At 47.5% G+C, this 25053-nt stretch overlaps 1 protein-coding gene across 6 annotated transcripts in view; it reads left to right on the top strand.

Moving 5' to 3' along the window:
* Positions 1 to 1850: 1850 nt before the first annotated feature.
* palm1a (paralemmin 1a) overlaps positions 1851 to 25053 on the top strand; it is a gene marked incomplete at its 5' end in the record, with an annotated part of 24891 nt that continues 1688 nt past the window's right edge. The window contains 7 exon segments of one of the 6 annotated variants that reach the window (XM_038700276.1): positions 1851 to 1896; positions 4312 to 4392; positions 10845 to 10966; positions 11475 to 11538; positions 13145 to 13166; positions 16195 to 16260; positions 20420 to 20551. In XM_038700276.1, coding sequence (XP_038556204.1) covers positions 1851 to 1896; positions 4312 to 4392; positions 10845 to 10966; positions 11475 to 11538; positions 13145 to 13166; positions 16195 to 16260; positions 20420 to 20551 — 533 coding nt within the window. 6 annotated transcript variants of the gene reach the window in all.

Genomic DNA, 25053 nt, shown 5'->3' with positions numbered 1-25053 from the left:
TCTGTGAGCTCTGTTCTGGTCTCTGTGTGTAAAATGTTTGACACAGCACTTCCCTCAAAAGTGCCATCTTTTTATTTTGAAAGTGAGTTCAGTTCACTTCCTGTGTGCGGTGCTGCAGTGGGGATGGAGCCTTAGGGGCGTGTCCGTGACGGGACCAGGACCGCAGAATCAGAGGTCAGGGGCGGGTCCATGACGGGACCAGGACCGCAGAATCAGAGGTCAGGGGTGGGTCCGGGATGGTACCAGGACCTCAGAGGTCAGGGGTGGGTCCGTGATGGTACCAGGACCTCAGAGGTCAGGGGCGGGTCCGTAACAGGACAAGGACTTCAGAGTCAGAGGTCAGGTGCGGGTCCGTGATGGTACCAGGACCTCAGAGGTCAGGGGCGGGTCCGTGACAGGACAAGGACTTCAGAGTCAGAGGTCGGGGCGGGTCAGGGGTGGGTCCGTGATGGTGCCAGGACCTCAGATGTCAGGGGCGGGTCCGTGACAGGACAAGGACTTCAGAGTCAGAGGTCAGGGGCGGGTCCGTGATGGTACCAGGACCTCAGAGGTCAGGGGCGGGTCCGTGACAGGACAAGGACTTCAGAGTCAGAGGTCGGGGCGGGTCAGGGGTGGGTCCGTGATGGTGCCAGGACCTCAGATGTCAGGGGCGGGTCCGTGACAGGACAAGGACTTCAGAGTCAGAGGTCAGGGGCGGGTCCGTGATGGTACCAGGACCTCAGAGGTCAGGGGCGGGTCCGTGACAGGACAAGGACTTCAGAGTCAGAGGTCGGGGCGGGTCAGGGGTGGGTCCGTGATGGTACCAGGACCTCAGAGGTCAGGGGCGGGTCCGTGACAGGACAAGGACTTCAGAGTCAGAGGTCAGGGGCGGGTCTGTGATGGGACCAAGACTTCAGAGTCAGAGGTCAGGGGCGGGTCCATGACAGGACCAGGACTGCAGACAAACTGCTGACTCACATTTTCAAACTGACCACTCAGACCTGCTGTCTCATTACCCATCATGCCTCTGTCCTTAAAATCCACCAGCGTTCTCTGGTCAATAACTGATCGATCAGAATCAGCTGCTCAGATCTGAAGCACACTTCAGTAACTGGACTGAACTGGATCTGACCCCTCAGAGTGTCTGTTGTGGAGTCTCCATGGAGCCGGACAGCAGCTTTGTTCAGGATCCTTTGAGTTCAGATCCACTGAAACAAAACTGTGCTGAGCTCAGCGAATCGGCTAGTCCCAGTTTAACTGTTTCACAGCAGAACCCTGACCCTCATCAGTCCTGGAGTCCACGTGGGACTCAGCAGGGACCCTGACCCTCATCGGTCCTGGAGTCCACGTGGGACTCATTATGTGTTCACATAAAAGTTTTTTTCCACAGAACAGCACACGGTTTACCTGAACAGGTGATCCACCTCCAGGACTCTGAACTAATCAATCAACACAACCAGGGAGCTTCAGTGGCAGCGAGCTAACAGCTACCGGCTAACACTCATGTTTATCTGCAGCCTGACTGGCTGCAGATAAACTGCAGTCCTGAGACTCAAACATCCAGACCCAACAGAGTTCAGAGCCACCAACCGTGTACAGGTTTGGACTCCCAGCTAACGTTGGGTCCAGATTCACACTTGAACATCAGAGCCGCTTCATTTCCTTCATATTTTATTTAGAGCCGCTTCATTTCCTCAGTCTGAAACCGGATCCAGGAACTTCCCGTTCACATTCAAATATAAATGGGTTATTGATCATCAGACTGTGGCTCCACCCACAACCACAACCTCCTGGGTGAGGCGGCCTGTGATTGGACGGACTGATGTAACGGCTGAAACATGGTGAACTCTGATGTGTCTGTCTGTCCTCAGGGTGAATGACGGCGACTGTCAGCAGGACCGACTGCAGCTCCTCGCAGTGAGTCCAGTTTACATACTGTCAGTGAACGCACCACCTCAACACAGACCTGTATAAATACACACGCTGTATAAATATACAAATACACACACTATGAACATGTGCGTATTTTTACATGTGATATAAACCTCCAACAGCAGCAGATATTTCCCCACTGTCAGCTGATCTGAGGTCTGTTTCAAAGCTCTTTCACTAATGCACTTATTGATCCACACACACACCTGTGTAACTCGATCATCCTGCTGTCTCAGGCCTCAGCAGTAACTGCAGTACTATAAGTAGTATTACTGTGTGTACATCCGCGATAATACTGTGTACTGTGTGTTTCCTTTGCAGGTGTCAACCGGTTGAAAAGCATTAACACATTGATAGTTTGCATGTGAGATGTGGTCAGAGCAGTGTAAGGGTTTGAAGTGTAAGAGCCTAAAGCAGCACATTGTAACGGCTGGAGCGTCGTCAGTTGGTATGTGTAAAGGCTGAAAGCTGCTGGAGCGTCGTCAGTTGGTATGTGTAAAGGCTGAAAGCGGCTGGAGCGTCGCCAGTTGGTATGTGTAAAGGCTGAAAGCTGCTGGAGCATCGCCAGTTGGTATGTGTAAAGGCTGAAAGCGGCTGGAGCGTCGTCAGTTGGTATGTGTAAAGGCTGAAAGCGGCTGGAGCGTCGCCAGTTGGTATGTGTAAAGGCTGAAAGCGGCTGGAGCGTCGCCAGTTGGTATGTGTAAAGGCTGAAAGCGGCTGGAGCGTCGTCAGTTGGTATGTGTAAAGGCTGAAAGCTGCTGGAGCGTCGTCAGTTGGTATGTGTAAAGGCTGAAAGCGGCTGGAGCGTCGTCAGTTGGTATGTGTAAAGGCTGAAAGCGGCTGGAGCGTCGTCAGTTGGTATGTGTAAAGGCTGAAAGCGGCTGGAGCGTCGTCAGTTGGTATGTGTAAAGGCTGAAAGCTGCTGGAGCGTCGTCAGTTGGTATGTGTAAAGGCTGAAAGCGGCTGGAGCGTCGCCAGTTGGTATGTGTAAAGGCTGAAAGCGGCTGGAGCGTCGCCAGTTGGTATGTGTAAAGGCTGAAAGCGGCTGGAGCGTCGCCAGTTGGTATGTGTAAAGGCTGAAAGCGGCTGGAGCGTCGCCAGTTGGTATGTGTAAAGGCTGAAAGCGGCTGGAGCGTCGTCAGTTGGTATGTGTAAAGGCTGAAAGCGGCTGGAGCGTCGTCAGTTGGTATGTGTAAAGGGTGAAAGCGGCTGGAGCGTCGTCAGTTGGTATGTGTAAAGGCTGAAAGCTGCTGGAGCGTCGTCAGTTGGTATGTGTAAAGGCTGAAAGCTGCTGGAGCGTCGTCAGTTGGTATGTGTAAAGGCTGAAAGCTGCTGGAGCGTCGTCAGTTGGTATGTGTAAAGGCTGAAAGCTGCTGGAGCGTCGCCAGTTGGTATGTGTAAAGGCTGAAAGCGGCTGGAGCGTCGTCAGTTGGTATGTGTAAAGGCTGAAAGCTGCTGGAGCGTCGTCAGTTGGTATGTGTAAAGGCTGAAAGCGGCTGGAGCGTCGCCAGTTGGTATGTGTAAAGGCTGAAAGCTGCTGGAGCGTCGTCAGTTGGTATGTGTAAAGGCTGAAAGCTGCTGGAGCGTCGTCAGTTGGTATGTGTAAAGGCTGAAAGCGGCTGGAGCGTCGTCAGTTGGTATGTGTAAAGGCTGAAAGCGGCTGGAGCGTCGCCAGTTGGTATGTGTAAAGGCTGAAAGCGGCTGGAGCGTCGTCAGTTGGTATGTGTAAAGGCTGAAAGCGGCTGGAGCGTCGTCAGTTGGTATGTGTAAAGGCTGAAAGCGGCTGGAGCGTCGTCAGTTGGTATGTGTAAAGGCTGAAAGCGGCTGGAGCGTCGTCAGTTGGTATGTGTAAAGTGTTTCCGTGTTTTAGGTTGTACTGTTAATTTTGAAGGTTAGCTAACTTAGCGTTCGCATATTGTGTGGCTAATGTGGCTAGCAGCCTCTGCGATGTTGAGAGAAACTGAACGATAAGCCTCATTTGAAGCTCACTAACTAACGAGCGTAGTGTGTCGGATGCCTGCAGCTGCTCTTCATATTGCTTTCTGAATTTTAGTTTACAGCATTGCAGCTGTTAGTTGTTAAAGGAAGCCCATTCTGCTCTGCACCGGTGTCTGTGGTATGTAAATTGACTTGATAGACATTCCCTGAAGGTAACGATAAACTTACGTGTGAAAAAGACACGGTCAAACCACAGAAATTAGTTTGATCAATGTTCAACCAGCAGACCAGCGGTGGTGAAATATTTGTGAATGCTATGGAACAGCATTTACTGAAGAGTAAAAGTTAATTTGCAGTATAAGATCTGAAAGTGGTTGGCGTGTCCGTGATGAGAGCTCTCAGTCTCCACATGCTAGAAGCTTTAGCTTTGTGTGTCTGATTCTGTTTCCCATCATGCCCTAGGAGAAGAGGAAGTGGCAGACCGAGATCGAGAACAAGAAGCGTCAGCTGGAGGACGACCGGAGAGCTCTGCAGCACCTGAAGGTAAGACGGCAGGTTGATGGTTCACATCCCTGCTGACTATCCGCTGGGTAACGTTGCCTTCAGGGCTGACCCCAAATAGTCGAAGAGTCAATGGGTGGAGCCTAATTAAACTATAAGTCTTTGCAGCGAAACGAGGATTATACCCTTTTGGTGATATGGGGGTGCTCGCCGTCTGATTTTACATAGTACTACCAGTTTTCTCCCATTAAGTTGATATGCTGCCTGTTACAATATAAATTCCAACATATAATGCTGTAAATAAACATGTGAAAAGAAAAAAGTTTTTAATAAATGTTTGAAAGTGCGTGAATGAATCCTAAATTGTAACCCTAACCCTTAAGGAAGGGGCGCCAATGCAAATGTGTGGGTGTAGTGGCAGCAGAGGAACACTTGCTGAGGAGACCGAGCCTCAGCAGCACTGTTGTTGAGTTGTCTGCACCGAACACGGGACGTGCAGATCATTTTTCACCATTGATGAACCACACAAAGAATATTATGTTGCTTTTAATAAGTTACTTGAAATAGACCCGCGGGGAACTGCAACGTGCGTGCAGATGTCGGCCTCACGGCATGCACGCTAAACTCTGCACAAGAAATGTGCAGTGTAAGTTACAGTGAGAAACGAACAGAGACTGCGGCTCTGTAGCTGCTCCAGATTAAAGCGGATTCACCGTGAGTAACGCCCCCCACTCACAGTCACCGCCACACAAATACACACGTGATTCGAATATCAGTCGACTATAGGCGTCGGTTACCTCACGAAGTCCAGAACGCTTGCCAGTCCTGAAGCCAGCGGCCTGGGCTCGGCTGTCCTATCGACAATAAAAGCTAACGATAAGATAACTAATACATTAAATAACACATTGTAGTCTGTTCTTACAAGGTACAAGGAAGGTTTATTTGTTTGTTTGAGTGAAATATAGTTTGTAACTATACTGCAACATTTAGTCCACATCAAAATAAACTCAGTTTAAAAATTAAATAAACTACGATGAGTGGAGCAGAGCTGAGGATGAATTAGAGTTTAAGAGTCTGACGGCTTGGGGGGAAAAGCTGCTCTGCAGTCTGGTGGTGCGGCAGCAGAAACTTCTACATCTCTTCCCAGCATGCAGCAGGGTGAACAGGCTGTGGCTAGGTGGGTTCTGTCCTTCAGTATCCTTTGGGCTCTGCAGGCACCTCACCGACATCACTCTGGAGATGGGTACCAACGATCTTCTGTTTGACTACACCGCTGCAGAGCGCTCCGGTCCTGGCCCGTGCATATCTAAAAGCATATGTAAGCATAATAAAGGTCTTAAAACAAAATTTTGACACGGGGTCAGATATAGCCGCTGCTGATCGCGTCACTCTTATTAGAATTTAGCTCAAACTACCAACAGCAACAGTAACACTGAATGAAAGCAATAAAAAAGTCTGAGAAATATACGCTAAAACATTCACAACAATATAAACCAGCTAATGACCACACACAGTAAGCCAGGAGCCCCTGTGGCCCTTGAGGGCCAGCTGGCCTTGTATTGAGAGGGATTTATCTTACAGCGTAGATCCAGAGGTGTGGCGGCCCAAAGCTTTGAGTCTGCGAACAGCTGCAGAGTAAAAATATCTGCAGCTGATCTCGGATCAGACAGAAACGCTGCAACTGCTTTCACCCCAAAACTCGCAGCCGCGGCTTTGAAATAACTGAGTATTTTTAATGCAGACTGATCACATGACACATCCACTCTCAGAAACACGTCTGCTTCAGATATCATCTGATCTGAACCTGATTCTGCAAAATCCACAAAAGGGGACCAAACTGAGCCAAAGTAAAGATGAACACAGATAATATATAGTCATGTATATGTGTATATATATTTATGTATATGTATATATGTGTGTGAAAAAGTGTTTGCCCCCTTCCTGATTTCTTATTTTTCTGCATGTTTGTCACACTGAAATGTTTCAGATCATCAGACAAATTGTAATATTAGACAAAGATGACACAAAATGCAGTTTTTAAATGAAGGGTTTTAGGGGAAGGGGAAGAAGGGGAAAAAATCCAAACTGACATCATGGCCCATCGGTTGGTAACTTGTGTGAACTTGACGGCAGAGATATCCCAGCTAGCAAGAATGTTCTCCCCAAGAACACAAGCCCGTTCTTTGCATTCTTGGTTTTGGATTCCCCCGTTTGAAAAGAGAGGAAAACACATGACTTCCTCTGTGTTTAAACATTTATTTCCACAAACAGTCGGCTCGCTGAACGAGGCTGCTGACGAGTTAAAGAAATAGGACGTGTTGTAATGACATAAAATAGTGTTTTATTTCCATAACGTGTTTTTACAAGCAGCATCACATCCACACGCCGGCGCTCAGCGTTTGGCTCCACGAACATCTGATAACAGTATATGAAACTCTGCTCTCCTATTGGCTCGACTGACGCTCTGAAAACAGCATCAGTTTAAATGTAATTTGTCTCCTGTTCACCTTATTCAGGAGAATAAATTGCTGCATGCAGGTATTAATTAATCTGATTCCTGATTAAACTGTGCAACATATCTGAGGCGTTCTTTCTCCGTTTGTGTTTCTGATCCTGAATCTGGATCTTTGTGGCTGCAAATGATCTTAAATTATTATTATTTTTTTTTTGTGCCACTATTTATTCAGAAAGGCTTTAAGCCTGGAATACTCAGAGGGAATATTTGGATTTATTTTCCACCTCTTCATTTCAAAGCGTTACATCCTTCTGCCGTGTGCGGCGCCTTTTCTCTTTTCTCCTCCTTTACTTACAGGACGCACATTGGATCACAACCTTTGCGTGGGAAGTGGCGTCTGCACGTTTCCAGCCCTGTTTTGAACGTACGCACCGTTTAGAAATGAGACCCCAGATGTCTTTAGCACGTCACATAGACCCAGGTGAAACACGTCCAGCCTCAGCCAGTACGAGCACAGCCAGAGATGTACAGCCAGCAGCTCAGACCCTAATGAAACAGTTGCTCCACCAAATGACCCAGCAGACTGGCCCCGAATCTTATCAGACTTCATGAGGGCCAAGTTAGTGTGCAGAGGTCTGTTCAAACCAGCACTGGATTTGTCTAGTAGAGGTTTCTATTCAGGCTTCTCACAGAGGGAGGATTGCAGTGAGAGCATTGTGGTGTCAGGTGTGACTGTGCGGCAGCTCTGTATTTGCTCTATGAAGCCGAGTTCACACTGCACGGTTTATAGCCCGATGTGCCGCTTGACGACCGTCAGGCTGTGATCGTGAGTAAATCAGCGGTCGATCGGCGGTCACCAGTCGTTATGTGTGAACTAATCAATGACGCATCAAAAAGCTCCCCGACACATTTCTGACACATCGCAGACGTCTGGCAGATATCTAGCACGCCAAATATCTGGAGGAGTTGGCTGACTTGACATCCAGCCAATGAGAGCAGGCAGCTACTTTTTCACTGCAAAACCCTTTTTACTCCCCTCCAGCTCTCTGTAGCTCAGACGATCCCTGCTGTGCTGAACCATCTTTATAATAACAAACAACAGCTGTTTCCTGTGCAGGATTGCCCCATTTCCCATTTAACATTTCACGTGTGTTTTCCTGACTAAACGTGGTTTGGAGACCAGCATCGGGTCACAGATCCGCTGTCAGCTCGTGTAGTTCGACTGTCACCGAAAAGTCACGTAATGTGAACGCCACAACGACTTCAAGACACTTCACAAGACGGCGAGCTGTGTAGTGTGAACAGCACGGTCATCGGCCGACGCTGAAAGTCGTGTAGTCTGCACGAGCCTTGAGTCGCAGCCAGTCTGTGACCGAGTGGTAATGTAGCTGGTAGAGTTTTGCCATAGAAACCAGCCAGGTCTGTGTGGGACTGTGAGCTGCACTTTATGAGAGGTGCTGAAGTCAACATGTGTGGCTTTTTGGTGAGATTGTGAACTGAGAAGTGTTTCAGTTAGTTTTGGTTTCCGCCTCCTTGTCTCATCTTAATATACCCAATGTCCCAAACGTGGTTCTTTGTCTGTCAGACGGTCTGAAGGAGATACTACCACACCAGCAGGGCAATAATGTAGACTTATCCCCCCACAGTATAGGAAATATCCACTGCGACTCAGTTTTCCTTACTGTGACTCACTATAACTTATGATGCTGTATTCAAACCTGCCTTGAGTCATTTTAAATAGATAGATTGCGTTTTGTAAGATTAATAGATTTTGATGTGTAGTACTTTTTGTCGTGGAAATTATATTCCTGGTGAGGGGCTGAGCAAATAATTCAGTTACAACAAACTGTTGCCTTTGAAGAATTTATTTAACAAAAGAGAATAAACAGAAAAGTACTACAACACAAATCAGCTGGACCAGAGGTTCTGTCTCCTAAGACAGTCACTAACATCTGGCCCCAAGCAAAGGGATGCATCATCATTTACACAGTCTAGGTTTCTGTGTTTTGGGGAACAGAGATCCTCTCTCGGCCTTGAATGAACATTCCAGGAGAGGAGAGGAACAACAAGAGAGGGAAAGCACCAAAAACAATCTCACAGCTCTGACCTAAACCCTAGGAAATGTGGACAGACTAACATAAGAAGTATAGGAGAGGAAAGGTTAAGGATATAATAAGGATATAATAGTAAAAGTAAAAAGTAAAAGATCATACATATAAGATTAAATGCAAGAGGACACAATTTTCTGCCATAACACTTTTACTTTTGATTACTTAAGTATTTTTAAAACCAGGTACTTTTTACTTTTATCCGAGTAGGTTTACACTGGATGACTTTTACTTTTACTTGAGTAACATTTTTCACGTGGTAACTGTACTTTTACTTAAGTATGAAAATTGAGTACTTCTTCCACCACTGGTTGGAAGAGGGGCCCAACCAGTTATTAGGTTTAGGGGTCAATCACTTTTTCACACAGGGCCATGTAGGTTTGGAGTTTTTCCCCTTGATAATAAAAGCCTTCATTTATAAATTGCATTTTGTGTTTACTTGTGGTGATTTAATAATAATACATTTTATTTATATGCACCTTTCTGAACAGTCAAGGTCACCTCACAAAACATAATAGAACAGTACAGTAAATAATAAATAAATCAATAAAATTAACTATAATTACAGTGCATAAAATCAGGGTACATAATGAGTGATGACAGAGTGATGCCAGTTTAAAAAGATGTGTTTTCAGGCGAGATTTAAAAAAAAGTGAAAGCGAGTCAATGTTGCGGAGGTCTGGTGGAAGAGAGTTCTAGAGACGAGGGGCCGAGCGGCTGAAGGCTCTGAACCCCATGGTGGTCAAACGAGCAGGAGGTACAGTGAGGTGAACAGAAGAAGACCTAAGACTACGGGTGGGGGTGTTAATATGAAGGAGGTCAGTGAGGTACCGAGGAGCGAGGTTATGAATGGCCTTGAAGGTTAGGAGCATAGTCTTGAAATCAATGCGGTATTTAACTGGGAGCCAATAAAGCTGTTGAAGGACAGGAGTGATATGATTAATAGAAGGGGTTCTGGTGATGATCCGGGCAGCAGAGTTCTGAACCAGTTGAAGTTTATGTATGGATTTGAGAGGAAGACCAACGAGAAGAGAATTACAATAATCAATGCGGGATGTGAGCAGTGTGCGAATGAGAATGGCTGTACTAGTGGGTGAGAGAGACAGACGGAGGCGATTAATGTTACGTAAATGGAAGCATGCAGACCGAGTGACATTATTAATGTGAGCTTGAAATGAAAGTGTCGAGGATCACACCCGGACTCTTGACCGGAGAGGAGGAGGAAAATGTGGAGTTGTCAATGGTAAGAGAAAAACAGATTTAGATTTAGTCAAAGTGGATTTGGTGCCAATGAGGAGGACCTCGGTTTTGTCACTGTTAAGTTTGAGGAAGTTGCAAGAGAACCAGGATTTGATTTCCGTTCCGGCAATCAGAGAGGGGGTGGGTGGGAGAGATGTGGTAGGTTTGGTGGACAGGTAGAGCAGGATGTCATCTGCATATCAGTGGATCTGGATGTTAAATTTACGGAAGATATGGCCAAGTGGAAGCAGATAGATGATGAACAGAAGGGGCCCCAGGACAGAGCCCTGGGGAACACCAGTAGTGACAGGGGGGGTAGCTCTGATTTGAAATGTTTTGAGTTGGATGAAGTGAGTGCGGCCAGAGAGAGATGATTTAAACCGGTCCAAACCAATAGTGACTAATCTGTCAAGGAGGATGTTATGAGAGATGGTGTCAAAGGCTGTACAAACACAAGAGTTTGTCCTGATTTTAGCTTCCTTGTTCATGACTTTTGGATTCTTTTAAACATTATGATGTGAACAAGCCAGTTTTACTTATGAGTCAGAGAACATCATTCAGATTCAGATGTTTAGGAAGCACACTGTCAACCTGAAAAACAAAAATACTTTTGAAGATCACAGAGTACTTTTATACTTTTATTCTTTCATACCAATGAACCAGCGTGACTGTACTTCCTGTCTGTGTTCAAGTCGAAGGCTCTGAGGGAGCGCTGGCTGCTGGAGGGAGCTGCAGGACCAGAACAGGACGACGTGAGGAGACAGCTGGAGCAGGACGAGGCCAAGACTAGGAGCCTGGAGGAGACCATCAACAGGTCTGATCTAGTCTGATCTAATGTAGTCTAATGTAAGACCAGGAGCCTGGGAGAGACCATCAGCAGGTCTGATCTAGTCTGATCTAATCTAGTCTAATGTAAGACCAGGAGCCTGGAGGAGACCATCAACAGGTCTGATCTAGTCTGATCTAATCTAATGTAAGACCAGGAGCCTGGGGGAGACCATCAACAGGTCTAATCTAATCTAGTCTAATGTAAGACCAGGAGCCTGGGGGAGACCATCAACAGGTCTGATCTAGTCTGATCTAATGTAGTCTAATGTAAAACCAGGAGCCTGGGGGAGACCATCAACAGGTCTGATCTAGTCTGATCTAATCTAGTCTGATGTTAGACCAGGAGCCTGGAGGAGACCATCAACAGGTCTGATCTAGTCTGGTGAGATTTATATTTAAATTACAGGAGGAAAGCCAGTTCACAGACAGACAAGTCATTGTAACCTGAGCTCCAGGCAGGATTAAAATCAACGTTTGTTGCATATTTGTTGCAGGTTGGAGCAGGAGCTGGTCAGTTTGGAAACTGGAGCCGGTTGTCAGACCATAACACACACTACTGTGAGAACACACACACACACACACACATACACACACACGCAGATTACATTTTTCAGACTACAGCCACATTACCCTAGTCACTATAAACTAATCAGATTACCCTAGTCACTATAAACTAGTCAGATTACGTTAGTCGGATTACCCTAGTCACTATAAACTAGTCAGATTACCCTAGTCACTATAAACTAGTCAGATTACATTAGTCAGATTACCCTAGTCACTATAAACTAATCAGATTACCCTAGTCACTATAAACTAGTCAGATTACCCTAGTCACTATAAACTAGTCAGATTACATTAGTCAGATTACGTCAGATTACATTAGTCAGATTACCCTAGTCGCTATAAACTAATCAGATTACCCTAGTCACTATAAACTAGACAGATTACATTAGTGAGATTACCCTAGTCGCTATAAACTAATCAGATTACCCTAGTCACTATAAACTAGTCAGATTACTAGGTGAGATTACCCTAGTCGCTATAAACTAGTCAGATTACCCTAGTCACTATAAACTAGTCAGATTACATTAGTCAGATTACCCTAGTCGCTATAAACTAGTCAGATTACATTAGTCAGATTACCCTAGTCGCTATAAACTAGTCAGATTACATTAGTCAGATTACCCTAGTCGCTATAAACTAGTCAGATTACATTAGTCAGATAACAGTGGTAAGATTACAATAATCACATTACTCTAGTCGCTATAAACTAGTCAGATTACATTAGTCAGATTACCCTAGTCGCTATAAACTAGTCAGATTACCCTAGTCGCTATAAACTAGTCAGATTACCCTAGTCGCTATAAACTAGTCAGATTACCCTAGTTGCTATAAACTAGTCAGATTACATTAGTCAGATTAACCTAGTCGCTATAAACTAGTCAGATTACATTAGTCAGATTAACCTAGTCGCTATAAACTAGTCAGATTACCCTAGTCGCTATAAACTAGTCAGATTACAGTAGACAGATTACCCTAGTCGCTATAATCTAGTCAGATAACGGACACTGAAGTCCTTCCTCCTCCTCGGGTTAGAACACATGAAATAAAAACTAACAGCTCAAGGTGGCTTCCCACTGACCTCGTTTAGTCCGGTTAAACCGAACGCCACAGCGCTGGGTCAGTGTGAACGGCATACTTGAACTCTGGTGCGGACCGGACAACTGCTCCCTGGTCCGCCTCACAGAGGTGGTCTCAGACCAAGTGAACTCTGGAGCGGTTCATTTCTGGTGTTACCACCATTCGAACCAATCACAGGAAGTGTATTACTGTGTGTCCTTTCATTGGTTAAAAACGTTTACTGTTTTGCTGACGGGTGAACTAGTAGTGCGTTTGCAGCCGCCATTTCCGGACCCGGACTTTTAGGTGTGAACCCGCCCTTAAAGCCCTATATCGGACAGACCCCTGCCATAGATCTTTGAATGTTATTGTAAACCAAGCTCAGGATTACAGTAATCAGGTTACAGTTAGTAGCAAACACTAAATCATCATGACGTCTGTTCATATCGTGGCCGTAATGAACTTGCAGCCTGTAGGGGGTTCTGTTTCCTGTTGGACTTTTATCTTGAAGTTGAACTTCCTCCTTCTGTCTCTGTGCCTGCAGGTGTCTTCAGGATCAGTTACAGGTAAATTTCTTTTTGTCTGTCTGTTTCTGTCTTGTTGTTTCTCTCGTCTCCCTCTCACCGTGTCTCTGTGATCAGCTGTAGAGGTCAAAGGTCACAGCAGCCGTCAGCAGGACAGAGCTGCAGCTGCAGGTTCGATAGTTCAAGGTGAGACTCTGCTGAACTCTGTTGTGTAATCAGACTACAGTCATCAGACTGGTGAGTTTAGATTACACTTTGCAACAGACAAATTACAGTCATCAGATTATTGTAATCAGATTACAGTCATTTGGTCATATTACTCACATTACAATTGTAAAATATTAATCTGATTACAGCAGTCAGATTATATTAATACATAAATCGATTTACAGATATCAGTTTTTACAGCAGTTTTTAGACGCACATAAAAGTTCTAACACTATATATATATATATATATATATATATATATATATATATATAGTGTGTAATATGTTCAGCACAAGGCGCCGAGTCCAGAGGTGATGTTAGTGATATTTAATTAGATGAGCTTAATTGAAGGTCAGACACATTAAGCAAATACAAATCAGTGAATCAGGTGAATCTCTCAGGTGAATCTCTCATGTGAATCTCTCAGGTGAATCTCAGGTGAATCTCTCAGGGGAGTGTCTCAGGTGAATCTCTCAGGTGAATCTCTCAGGCCAGTGTCTCAGGTGAATCTCTCAGGTGAATCTCTCAGGTGAATCTCTCAGGTGAATCTCAGGTGAATCTCTCAGGGGAGTGTCTCAGGTGAATCTCTCAGGTGAATCTCTCAGGCCAGTGTCTCAGGTGAATCTCTCAGGTGAATCTCTCAGGTGAATCTCAGGTGAATCTCTCAGGCGAGTGTCTCAGGTGAATCTCTCAGGTGAATCATTCATGTGAATCTCTCAGGGGAATCTCTCAGGGGAGTGTCTCAGGTGAATCTCTCAGGTGAATCTCTCATGTGAATCTCTCAGGCGAGTGTCTCAGGCGAGTGTCTCAGGTGAATCTCTCAGGTGAATCTCTCAGGTGAATCTCTCAGGCGAGTGTCTCAGGTGAATCTCTCAGGCGAATCTCTCAGGTGAATCTCTCAGGCGAGTGTCTCAGGTGAATCTCTCAGGTGAGTCTCTCAGGCGAGTGTCTCAGGCGAATCTCTCAGGTGAATCTCTCAGGTGAATCTCTCAGGCGAGTGTCTCAGGTGAATCTCTCAGGCGAGTGTCTCAGGTGAATCTCTCAGGTGAATCTCTCAGGCGAGTGTCTCAGGTGAATCTCTCAGGCGAGTGTCTCAGGTGAATCTCTCAGGCGAATCTCTCAGGTGAATCTCTCAGGTGAATCTCTCAGGTGAATCTCTCAGGCGAGTGTCTCAGGTGAATCTCTCAGGTGAATCTCTCAGGCGAGTGTCTCAGGTGAATCTCTCAGGCGAGTGTCTCAGGTGAATCTCTCAGGTGAATCTCTCAGGCGAGTGTCTCAGGTGAATCTCTCAGGCGAGTGTCTCAGGTGAATCTCTCAGGCGAATCTCTCAGGTGAATCTCTCAGGTGAATCTCTCAGGCGAGTGTCTCAGGTGAATCTCTCAGGTGAATCTCTCAGGTGAATCTCTCAGGTGAATCTCTCAGGCGAGTGTCTCAGGTGAATCTCTCAGGCGAGTGTCTCAGGTGAATCTCTCAGGTGAATCTCTCAGGCGAGTGTCTCAGGTGAATCTCTCAGGCGAGTGTCTCAGGTGAATCTCTCAGGCGAATCTCTCAGGTGAATCTCTCAGGTGAATCTCTCAGGCGAGTGTCTCAGGTGAATCTCTCAGGCGAGTGTCTCAGGTGAATCTCTCAGGCGAGTGTCTCAGGTGAATCTCTCAGGCGAGTGTCTCAGGTGAATCTCTCAGGTGAATCTCTCAGGCCAGTGTCTCAGGTGAATCTCTCAGGCGAGTGTCTCAGGTGAATCTCTCATGTGAATCTCTCAGGCGAGTGTCTCAGGTGAATCTCTCAGGCGAGTGTCTCAGGTGAATCTCTCAGGTTAATCTCTCAGGCGAGTGTCTCATGTGAATCTCTCAGGTGAATCTCTCAGGTGAATCTCTCATGTGAATCTCTCAGGTGAATCTCTCAGGCGAGTGTCTCAGGTGAATCTCTCAGGTGAATCTCTCAGGCCAGTGTCTCAGGCGAGTGTCTCAGGTGAATCTCTCAGGTGAATCTCTCATGTGAATCTCTCAGGCGAGTGTCTCATGTGAATCTCTCAGGTGAATCTCTCAGGTGAATCTCTCAGGCCAGTGTCTCAGGTGAATCTCTCAGGCGAGTGTCTCAGGCGAATCTCTCAGGCGAGTGTCTCAGGTGAATCTCTCAGGTGAATCTCTCAGGTGAATCTCTCAGGCGAGTGTCTCAGGTGAATCTCTCAGGCGAGTGTCTCATGTGAATCTCTCAGGCGAGTGTCTCAGGTGAATCTCTCAGGTGAATCTCTCAGGCGAGTGTCTCAGGTGAATCTCTCAGGCGAGTGTCTCAGGTGAATCTCTCAGGCGAGTGTCTCAGGTGAATCTCTCAGGTGAATCTCTCAGGTGAATCTCTCAGGCGAGTGTCTCAGGTGAATCTCTCAGGTGAATCTCTCAGGTGAATCTCTCAGGCGAGTGTCTCAGGTGAATCTCTCAGGCGAGTGTCTCAGGTGAATCTCTCAGGTGAATCTCTCAGGCGAGTGTCTCAGGTGAATCTCTCAGGTGAATCTCTCAGGTGAATCTCTCAGGCGAGTGTCTCAGGTGAATCTCTCAGGCGAGTGTCTCAGGTGAATCTCTCAGGTGAATCTCTCAGGTGAATCTCTCAGGCGAGTGTCTCAGGTGAATCTCTCAGGCGAGTGTCTCAGGTGAATCTCTCAGGCGAGTGTCTCAGGTGAATCTCTCAGGCGAGTGTCTCAGGTGAATGGCCATAAACAGGCTCGCTAGCTAGTAGCTGTTGGACGTTGAGAGAGGATTGGAGCTGGGTCCTGACGCCCCGCTCCACGATGTGTCTCTGTCTGATTGGCACCTTACCTCCAATCTGTCTCTGTGCCCGCCTCCTTTCTCTCCCATGAACCTTTGCAGAGGTCAAAGTTCACAAAAGCCCCCGAATGATCAAACCGAGAGAGGCGACAGAGGAGATGAAGAGAGGTGAGTCCCAGAGGAAGCCCTTTGTTTGTTGATGTCCTGAAGATGTCTGTGAAGGTTCTCAGTCATCCAGGTCATAGTTATCCAACGATGGTTGAGGTCCAGGGCAACTGGACTTTATTGAAGATGCTAGAAGACGTTTCGTCCCTCATCCGAGAGACTTTCATTTCTGACTGACTGGTAGGGAAACTCTCAGGTGAATCTCTCGGGCGAGTGTCTCAGGTGAATCTCTCAGGTGAATCTCTCAGGCGAGTGTCTCAGGTGAATCTCTCAGGCGAGTGTCTCAGGCGAATCTCTCGGGCGAATCTCTTGGGCGAGTGTCTCGGGCGAGTGTCTCGGGCGAGTGTCTCAGGTGAATCTCTCAGGCGAGTGTCTCAGCTGAATCTCTCAGGCGAGTGTCTCAGGTGAATCTCTCAGGTGAATCTCTCAGGTGAATCTCTCATGTGAATCTCTCGGGCGAGTGTCTCAGGTGAATCTCTCGGGCGAGTGTCTCAGGTGAATCTCTCAGGCGAGTGTCTCAGGTGAATCTCTCATGTGAATCTCTCAGGTGAATCTCTCAGGGGAGTGTCTCAGGTGAATCTCTCAGGTGAATCTCTCAGGTGAATCTCTCAGGCCAGTGTCTCAGGTGAATCTCTCAGGCGAGTGTCTCAGGTGAATCTCTCATGTGAATCTCTCAGGCGAGTGTCTCAGGTGAATCTCTCAGGCGAGTGTCTCAGGTGAATCTCTCAGGTGAATCTCTCAGGTGAATCTCTCAGGTGAATCTCTCAGGCGAGTGTCTCATGTGAATCTCTCAGGTGAATCTCTCAGGTGAATCTCTCAGGTGAATCTCTCAGGCGAGTGTCTCATGTGAATCTCTCAGGTGAATCTCTCAGGGGAGTGTCTCAGGTGAATCTCTCAGGGGAGTGTCTCAGGTGAATCTCTCAGGTGAATCTCTCAGGTGAATCTCTCAGGGGAGTGTCTCATGTGAATCTCTCAGGTGAATCTCTCAGGTGAATCTCTCAGGTGAATCTCTCAGGGGAGTGTCTCAGGTGAATCTCTCAGGTGAATCTCTCAGGTGAATCTCTCAGGTGAATCTCTCAGGGGAGTGTCTCAGGTGAATCTCTCAGGTGAATCTCTCAGGTGAATCTCTCAGGGGAGTGTCTCAGGTGAATCTCTCAGGTGAATCTCTCAGGCCAGTGTCTCAGGTGAATCTCTCAGGCGAGTGTCTCAGGTGAATCTCTCAGGCGAGTGTCTCAGGTGAATCTCTCAGGCGAATCTCTCAGGTGAATCTCTCAGGCGAATCTCTCAGGCAAATCTCTCAGGCGAATCTCTCAGGTGAATCTCTCAGGTGAATCTCTCAGGCGAGTGTCTCAGGCGAGTGTCTCAGGTGAATCTCTCAGGCGAATCTCTCAGGTGAATCTCTCAGGTGAATCTCTCAGGTGAATCTCTCAGGCGAGTGTCTCAGGTGAATCTCTCAGGCGAGTGTCTCAGGTGAATCTCTCAGGCGAGTGTCTCAGGTGAATCTCTCAGGCGAGTGTCTCAGGTGAATGGCCATAAACAGGCTCGCTAGCTAGTAGCTGTTGGACGTTGAGAGAGGATTGGAGCTGGGTCCTGACGCCCCGCTCCACGATGTGTCTCTGTCTGATTGGCACCTTACCTCCAATCTGTCTCTGTGCCCGCCTCCTTTCTCTCCCATGAACCTTTGCAGAGGTCAAAGTTCACAAAAGCCCCCGAATGATCAAACCGAGAGAGGCGACAGAGGAGATGAAGAGAGGTGAGTCCCAGAGGAAGCCCTTTGTTTGTTGATGTCCTGAAGATGTCTGTGAAGGTTCTCAGTCATCCAGGTCATAGTTATCCAACGATGGTTGAGGTCCAGGGCAACTGGACTTTATTGAAGATGCTAGAAGACGTTTCATCCCTCATCCGAGAGACTTTCATTTCTGACTGACTGGTAGGGAAACTCTATTTAACGTCAGTGGGATCGTTGGCTAGGATCGTCAATACCGCTGGTTCGTTAGTGCTCCTGGCTGTGGTAACGACAGTCTTCATGGTCATTAGAGCCACCCGAGGCCAAGACTGAACGACCATCGTTGGTATCTTCACCGGAGGCCAAGAGGAAATACTTGTTGAGTTTCCTGGGAAGTGATGAAAGGACAGCATTGTAAGTGGGGGATAAGTGGTGGCGTAGACCCCCTCCCCTGTTCAGAGATGGCTTCTCAACCTGGGTGTAGATGCTTCCTTGACACCTCTTTCAAACCATCCATCTTCCAACGTGCAGAGAACCATCTCTGTCTAAAATGTGCACCTGGTGGTCCTCATACGAGTGTCCTCTGTCCTTCAGACTGCAGAGTCTTGACCTGAGGAGTTGGCCCTTCTGTGTTGAGCCATGTGTTTGTGTAGTGGTTGTTTAGTCTCCCCAGTATAGAGATGCTGGTCCACCCCAAAGACCGCACACCCAAACACAAGAAAAGCAATCTAGTGTATGCGGTCCAATGCAGTGAGGAATGCACAGACCTGTATATTGGGGAGACTAAACAACCACGACACAAACGCATGGCTCAACACAGAAGGGCCAACTCCTCAGGTCAAGACTCTGCAGTCTACTTACATCTGAAGGACAGAGGACACTCGTTTGAGGACCACCAGGTGCACATTTTAGACAGAGAAGATGGATGGTTTGAAAGAGGTGTGAGGGAAGCCATTTACACACGAGTTGAGAAGCCGTCACTTCCCAGGAAACTGAACAAGCATTTCCTCTTGGCCTTCGGTGAAGATGCCAACTATGGTCGTTCAGACTTGGCCTCGGGTGGCTCTAACGACTTTGAAGACGTCGTTACGTCTTCCAGTATCTTCAACCAAGTCCAGCTGCCCTTGACCTCAACCATCGTTGGATGATGTCCTGAAGTTAGCTCTAAATGGCTGGTTCAGCTGTGACAGCAGAAACCCGCTTGCTGAGACAACATGGCCGCCTGCTGAACTGTCACCGCACTCAGGACGGACAGACTGCGTCCAAAATCACTTCCTGTTTACTGTATTTAATGTTTTAGAACATTTGGATGATCAATATGGAGCCCAAACACTCGCACTGGACCAGAACAATGTAATGACATGCAGACCACAACCCGACTGCTCACTGTGAACTAGAGAGGGACGAGAGGACCAGCAGATCCAGACCGGACTCTGTGTGAGAACTGAGACCCAGCAGGGCAGCAGGAAGCTTGCAAGCACAGATCCAGACCCAGACCCCATGCAGATCCAGACTCCACAGCTCCAGAGCCAGAAAACCTGCAGGAAGTGATAGGAGGAGAGAGGAGAGAGACGAGAAAGCACAAGACTACCAGAAAGGGGAGAAGTTGTGTTAGTAACATGCAATAATGGGATGAGGTTGCATACAGAGGGAGAGAAAGTAGAGGAGAGAGGAGCTCAGTGCATCTTGGGAAATCCCCCGGCAGTCTAGGCCTATAGCAGCATAACTAAGGGATGGTTCAGGACTCACCTGATTGTTTTCACCTGGATTTTACAGAGAGCCAGTGCAGAGAAGCTAAAACAGGAGAAATATGATCTCTGGTCCTGTCAGTTCTGATCCTGGATCAGCTGGAGAGTCTTAATGGAGTTATTCAGCGAGGTAATAAGAACTGCAGTAATCCAGCTTAGCCGGAACAAATTCTGGACTAGTTTTTCATTAGACAGGATGTTCCTGATGTTTGTTATGTAGGTGAAAAAGGCAGACCTTGAAGTCTGTTTGATGTGGACATGTCCTGACCTACTACCCCTCCCCTAACTGACAACAAGTAATACTCCTCTAACTCTCGGCCAATCACATGTCAGCTTCACAGTCCTCTGAACACTGAGACGCTAAAACGAGTCAGTCCGTCAGGACCGACTCTGTCTGCAGTCCGTCTTTAAATCGGTACTGTCCCTCACTCGTGACTGTAAACTCTTCAGAGACCCGTTCAGGTCAGGGTCTAAACCAAAGATCTGCAGAGAACAGCAGCAAGGAGTTCAGAGGTCACAGCATGTAGACAGGAAGAGGTCATGTTAACGTGTCCTTAAAGTGTAAAAATTAACCTCTCTGTCTGTCTGTCTGTCTGTGTGAGAGCTAGGGTTCAGGTCAGATTACTTTGCTTTAAATCAGCAGCTGTGTGTGTCTTGTTAACCCCCCATCTGACCTCTAACCCCCCAGCGATGTACTCGGTGCAGATTAAAGTAGAGCGGGACCGAGTGACAGGGGAAACCAGGGTTTTGTCTGCTAACACCACACTTCCTGTTGACCTCTCTCTCCACGGGGTCAAAGTTTACGAGGACGAGCTGAAAGGTGATGATGAAAAAGAAACCGGAGCTTTACGAGAGGTTCCACGCTGAACCAAAGTCCAGCCCGGAAGGGGGGGGGGCAGCCAAAACCATTTGGAACCAGATTGTTTTCCTCAGAATTTTTAATTCCAGAATGTGTCAGCAGCTGAGAGGGAACTTCTCCTAAAGCAGAACCAGAACCCAGCAGGAGGACTGCATGTTCCTCCTCTTCCTCTCCTCTCCTCCTCTCCCCTCTCCCCTCTCCTCCCCTCTCCTGCTCTGCATGCTGGGAGTTTGACGGTGTAAGCGAGTGGTGGTGAATGAGTTTAGAGTTATCCACTTTATTTTCTCTGTTTTCTTCTTCATGTTTTTGATGACAAAAAGCGGTGATTGCTGACTGGTTGTGGATGTGACGGCCGACACTGTGGCAGACGCCGAAAATATCAGACACGGAGCGAGGATTGTAGCTGATCGTTGTTTTACTGTGGAGGAGGTTTTGTGAAGTGTCGGAGAACAAGTTGGTTATGGGAACATAAGAAACTGCGCTCGTATGAACAAGGCTGTCGTGTTTCTGCAGTCCCTCCGCAGACAGGCTTATATGTTTTTGAACCATCCTACACAAACTTTCATTTAAGATTTGGAAAGGGATTTTGCTCTGTGTATGTTAGTGCTGGACAGATAAAATGTTGTGAATCTTTCTTCTCCTCTCCTCTTGTTTCCGTTTCCGGTGAATGTGAGAGGCGGTGGTGGACGTGTGAATGGTGCAGAGTTTTGAACTGTTTCTGTTCTGGTTTTCGGTTTCCCCTGTGTATGTTCTGTCCTAGGTGCATGATCAGGTAAGCTTTCTTTACTATTTTTCTTTAAGTGTTGGCTGAGTAATCACTTGATTTGTCAGGTAGTTCCAGGAGGAGACACCACCTCTGTCTATCCGGCAGGGAGTTAGGATAGTCGCGGAGGATAGTAGCTGGCTGTGGGTGAGCAGGTAGGGCATGACAGCCTTTCTTTTGCATCAAAGCAGTGGTGGTGGTTTTAAAGATGAGCCTCTTGTGTATCGGCTGTTTATCAGAGACACTTTTGTGCAGGTCTCCCCGCCTCCACTCAGACCACCATGTTCCACCGTTCATACCCAACGAGCTGTCGGAAAGCGAGCTCCATAGGTTTGTTTTAAAGCAGTTAGTTTGGGATGTAGGGATCCTAAACTGAAGCAGTCTCTGAGGCGGCAGGTGTTCGTGTTTTTAGATTCACCCGCACAAACACTTGAGGTGTCGTTCAGAGTGAAGCACGGTGATGGCTCTTACAAAGTGTACGCTTGCTCAGGACAGCTGAAATGTTTTGAGTGTGGCGATGTGGGAGACAAAAGTTTTGCGTGTACACACAAGCAGCAGGTGGCGACTCACGGCACTGATGCTCCGCTCACGATGGGGCGGAGGATGCTGGTCCTGCCCGGCCCACAGTTCTATCTATCTCTATTGTTATTCTCACGACAGAGATAGCCAACCTGAGATCCAACAGACTTCTGTGGCTGCAGAGAACCTGAGTAGTTCTCAGTCTGCAGATACAAGAGACTCATAGCATGGAGAAAATGTTCAGGAAGCAGCTTCAACAAGTGTTAGAGGCAGGGAGCACAATGAAGAACACACTGAAGAACACAATGTAGGACATGGTGGAGTCAACAGTCTGGTATCATGTCAGGGAGAAGACATGAATGAGTCAGGTACAGTATCTATTGGTGAAACAGAAGCATTAATCTCTGTTCTTTAGAGGAAATAAATCAGTTTCTAGCTATAAGGGTAAAAGACTACAAAGACAAGGACAAGTTCATCAGATTAGTTGTCCTGACAAAGCTGGTAGGCTTTGACCTCTTAGATGAAAAGAAATGCTTCTGCCTAAAAAAGCATGGAACAACTCTGAGAAAAGCTACTAAATGAAAAACTGCTAAAAAGTGCAGACAATACACATGGGTGAGGGTCAGCAACAACAGGGTGAGTGCAGTTAGACTGGACAGGATCTTTGTTTCCAAGAGTCTCAGCTCCAGATTAGTGCACAGTAACATATGTCCAGTTGGGTTCACTGACCATCACTTTGTCAGCAGTTCAGGAGCTTGAAGCCAACATTAAGAAGGCTGCAAAGACATTCCGATCCAACTGTGTGTCAACTCCTTTGAAAAAAATTGTTGGAGTTGAGCTCCTTACTGCAAGAGAGAGTGAAGGGAGCTCTGGTCAGGTCTCGTTTCCTCCGGCTAAAGGACATGGATGCGCCAAGCTCTTTCTTCTTTAACCTGGAAAGTTCTGTGGCGCAGAGGAAGCAGATGACCTGCGTGGAGCTTCCCTGCCTGGTGGCCCTCCTCTTACAGACTATAAGGTGCTTACCAGGGCCTTATCGAGCAGACTTAAGGACATCCTGGAAATAATTGTTCACATGGATCCAGACCGGACTCTGTGTGAGAACTGAGACCCAGCAGGGCAGCAGGAAGCTTGCAAGCACAGATCCAGACCCAGACCCCATGCAGATCCAGACTCCACAGCTCCAGAGCCAGAAAACCTGCAGGAAGTGATAGGAGGAGAGAGGAGAGACGAGAAAGCACAAGACTACCAGAAAGGGGAGAAGTTGTGTTAGTAACATGCAATAATGGGATGAGGTTGCATACAGAGGGAGAGAAAGTAGAGGAGAGAGGAGCTCAGTGCATCTTGGGAAATCCCCCGGCAGTCTAGGCCTATAGCAGCATAACTAAGGGATGGTTCAGGACTCACCTGATTGTTTTCACCTGGATTTTACAGAGAGAGGCTGCAAAGACATTCCAATCCAACTGGTGGTGCCCAGTCTGCCTCGGGGGTCTTGAGTGGGGAAAAGAGGGGCTGAAAGTGTTTTTTGGGGCACGGAGGGCTTTCAAACTAAGAACTGTGAGGGAGTTAAGGACTGCTCGGTTGTCTAAATGGAAATTGTTGCTACCCCAGTTCTCATGTAGGGGAGTACTGGTTGTTAGTAACTTGGTTGCCTTGGCTCTCTTGCACAGACTCTTCGCTCTGGTGCACCAGGAGGCCTGAATGAGGACGTGCAGAGAACCATGTTGGACTTTTTCTGGTCTGGTAAGCACCGGGTCCAGCCAGGAGTCCTTTACCTGCCTTTGGCTGAAGTGGGGCAGGGACTGATCAACATCCAGTCAAAAATCACCTAATTTAGACTCCAGACTGTGCAAAGGCTTCTGTACAGCTGGGGCACAGGTTGGATTGAGACAGCTCATCTGCTGCTGAGGAGGACCGGGCGGTTGGGATAAACATCTTTTCCTCTTACAATCCCAGTATGTGGACCTTACTGGGCATTTTCCAGCTCTGTGCTGCAGGCATGGCAGATTTTTAAGTTCACACGGGCTACAAATGAGATTCCTGGCATGTGGGTGTTTGAGGAACCTTTGTTTTTTAACAGCTTCATAAACAAATGCTGCAGTCTGCCAGCCTGAGAGGGAGGCTGCACAAACCTGGGCCATCTGATGAGGAGGACGGTAACAGCTGTGGAGGCCCTGAGGGACAGCAGCAGCATCACATCTATCCTGGATCTTGTGGAGGTCTGTGCTGCCCTGCCACAGTCCCTAAGAACTTTCACGGAGATTCGTGCGCTGTGTGACCAGTAGAGTGTGTGAGTACAGCTTCCCTTCCCTGTTGATCAGTGGCAGGAAGGAGCTCAGCTGCTGTCCTTCACAACCCCCCACCTGGACAAGATTCAAGCTGTGGGAAGAAAAGCAGTCTACCAAATGTGCGTTAAGGTTCTGAACCTGCGCTCTTTGGCAGGGTTGAAGGAGTCCAGGTGGACTGACTTCTTTGGTCCAGATGCTTCCCCAAAGGCAGCTGGCGGACCCTGGACAAGCTGCCGATTGAAAAGTGGACAGCAGACCTCCAGTGGAGAGTTGGACACGGGCCAATGGCTACAAACCGATCCAGAGCACACCTGGACCTAGAGCTGGGGGAGAAGTGACCCTGGTACACTTACTTGTTCAGTGTCCTTGTCTGTCAGCACTTTTGCTGGGGAGACTTTTTCTTTTAGTTTGTTTATATTTGGCCCCAAAATACAGTGAAGATGTTTGTGCACACTTTGGTGAACTTTTCATCTGGTTCTGCAAAGATGACCATCTGGCTGACTCGTAGAAACCGGGCTGAGAGTGCCGGTCCTGGAGGGGCTGCTCAATACCCGACTGAGGGTGGAGCATGCAAATTATGTGATGATGGACAATATCCAGGCTTTCGGTCGCTGTGTGTGTGTGTGTGTGTGTGTGTGTGTGTGTGTGTGTTGTGTGTGTGTGTGTGTGTGTGTGTGTGTGTGGTGTGTGTGTGTGTTCGTCTTGTTTTTTGTTTTTTGTTTTTTTATTCTTGTGATGACGTCAGTGAGTTGAATTTCTGTTCTGGCTTCAATGTTTAATAAAGGGATTCGTCCTCCTCTCTCCTCCTCTGCCTCCCCTCTCCTTCTCTCTCCTCCTCTCTCCTCCTTGCTCTTCTCTCCTCCTCTGCCTTCTCTCTCCTCCCCTCTCCTTCTCTC

Source organism: Micropterus salmoides, unplaced genomic scaffold, assembly GCF_014851395.1.
Source record: "Micropterus salmoides isolate LMB-PRFRI ecotype aquatic unplaced genomic scaffold, ASM1485139v1 Ms_hic_scaffold_5, whole genome shotgun sequence".
In the NCBI taxonomy this organism is placed as follows: domain Eukaryota; kingdom Metazoa; phylum Chordata; class Actinopteri; order Centrarchiformes; family Centrarchidae; genus Micropterus; species Micropterus salmoides.
Note: the sequence above shows the minus strand (reverse complement) of the source record. Positions and strands in the feature narration are given on the sequence as shown.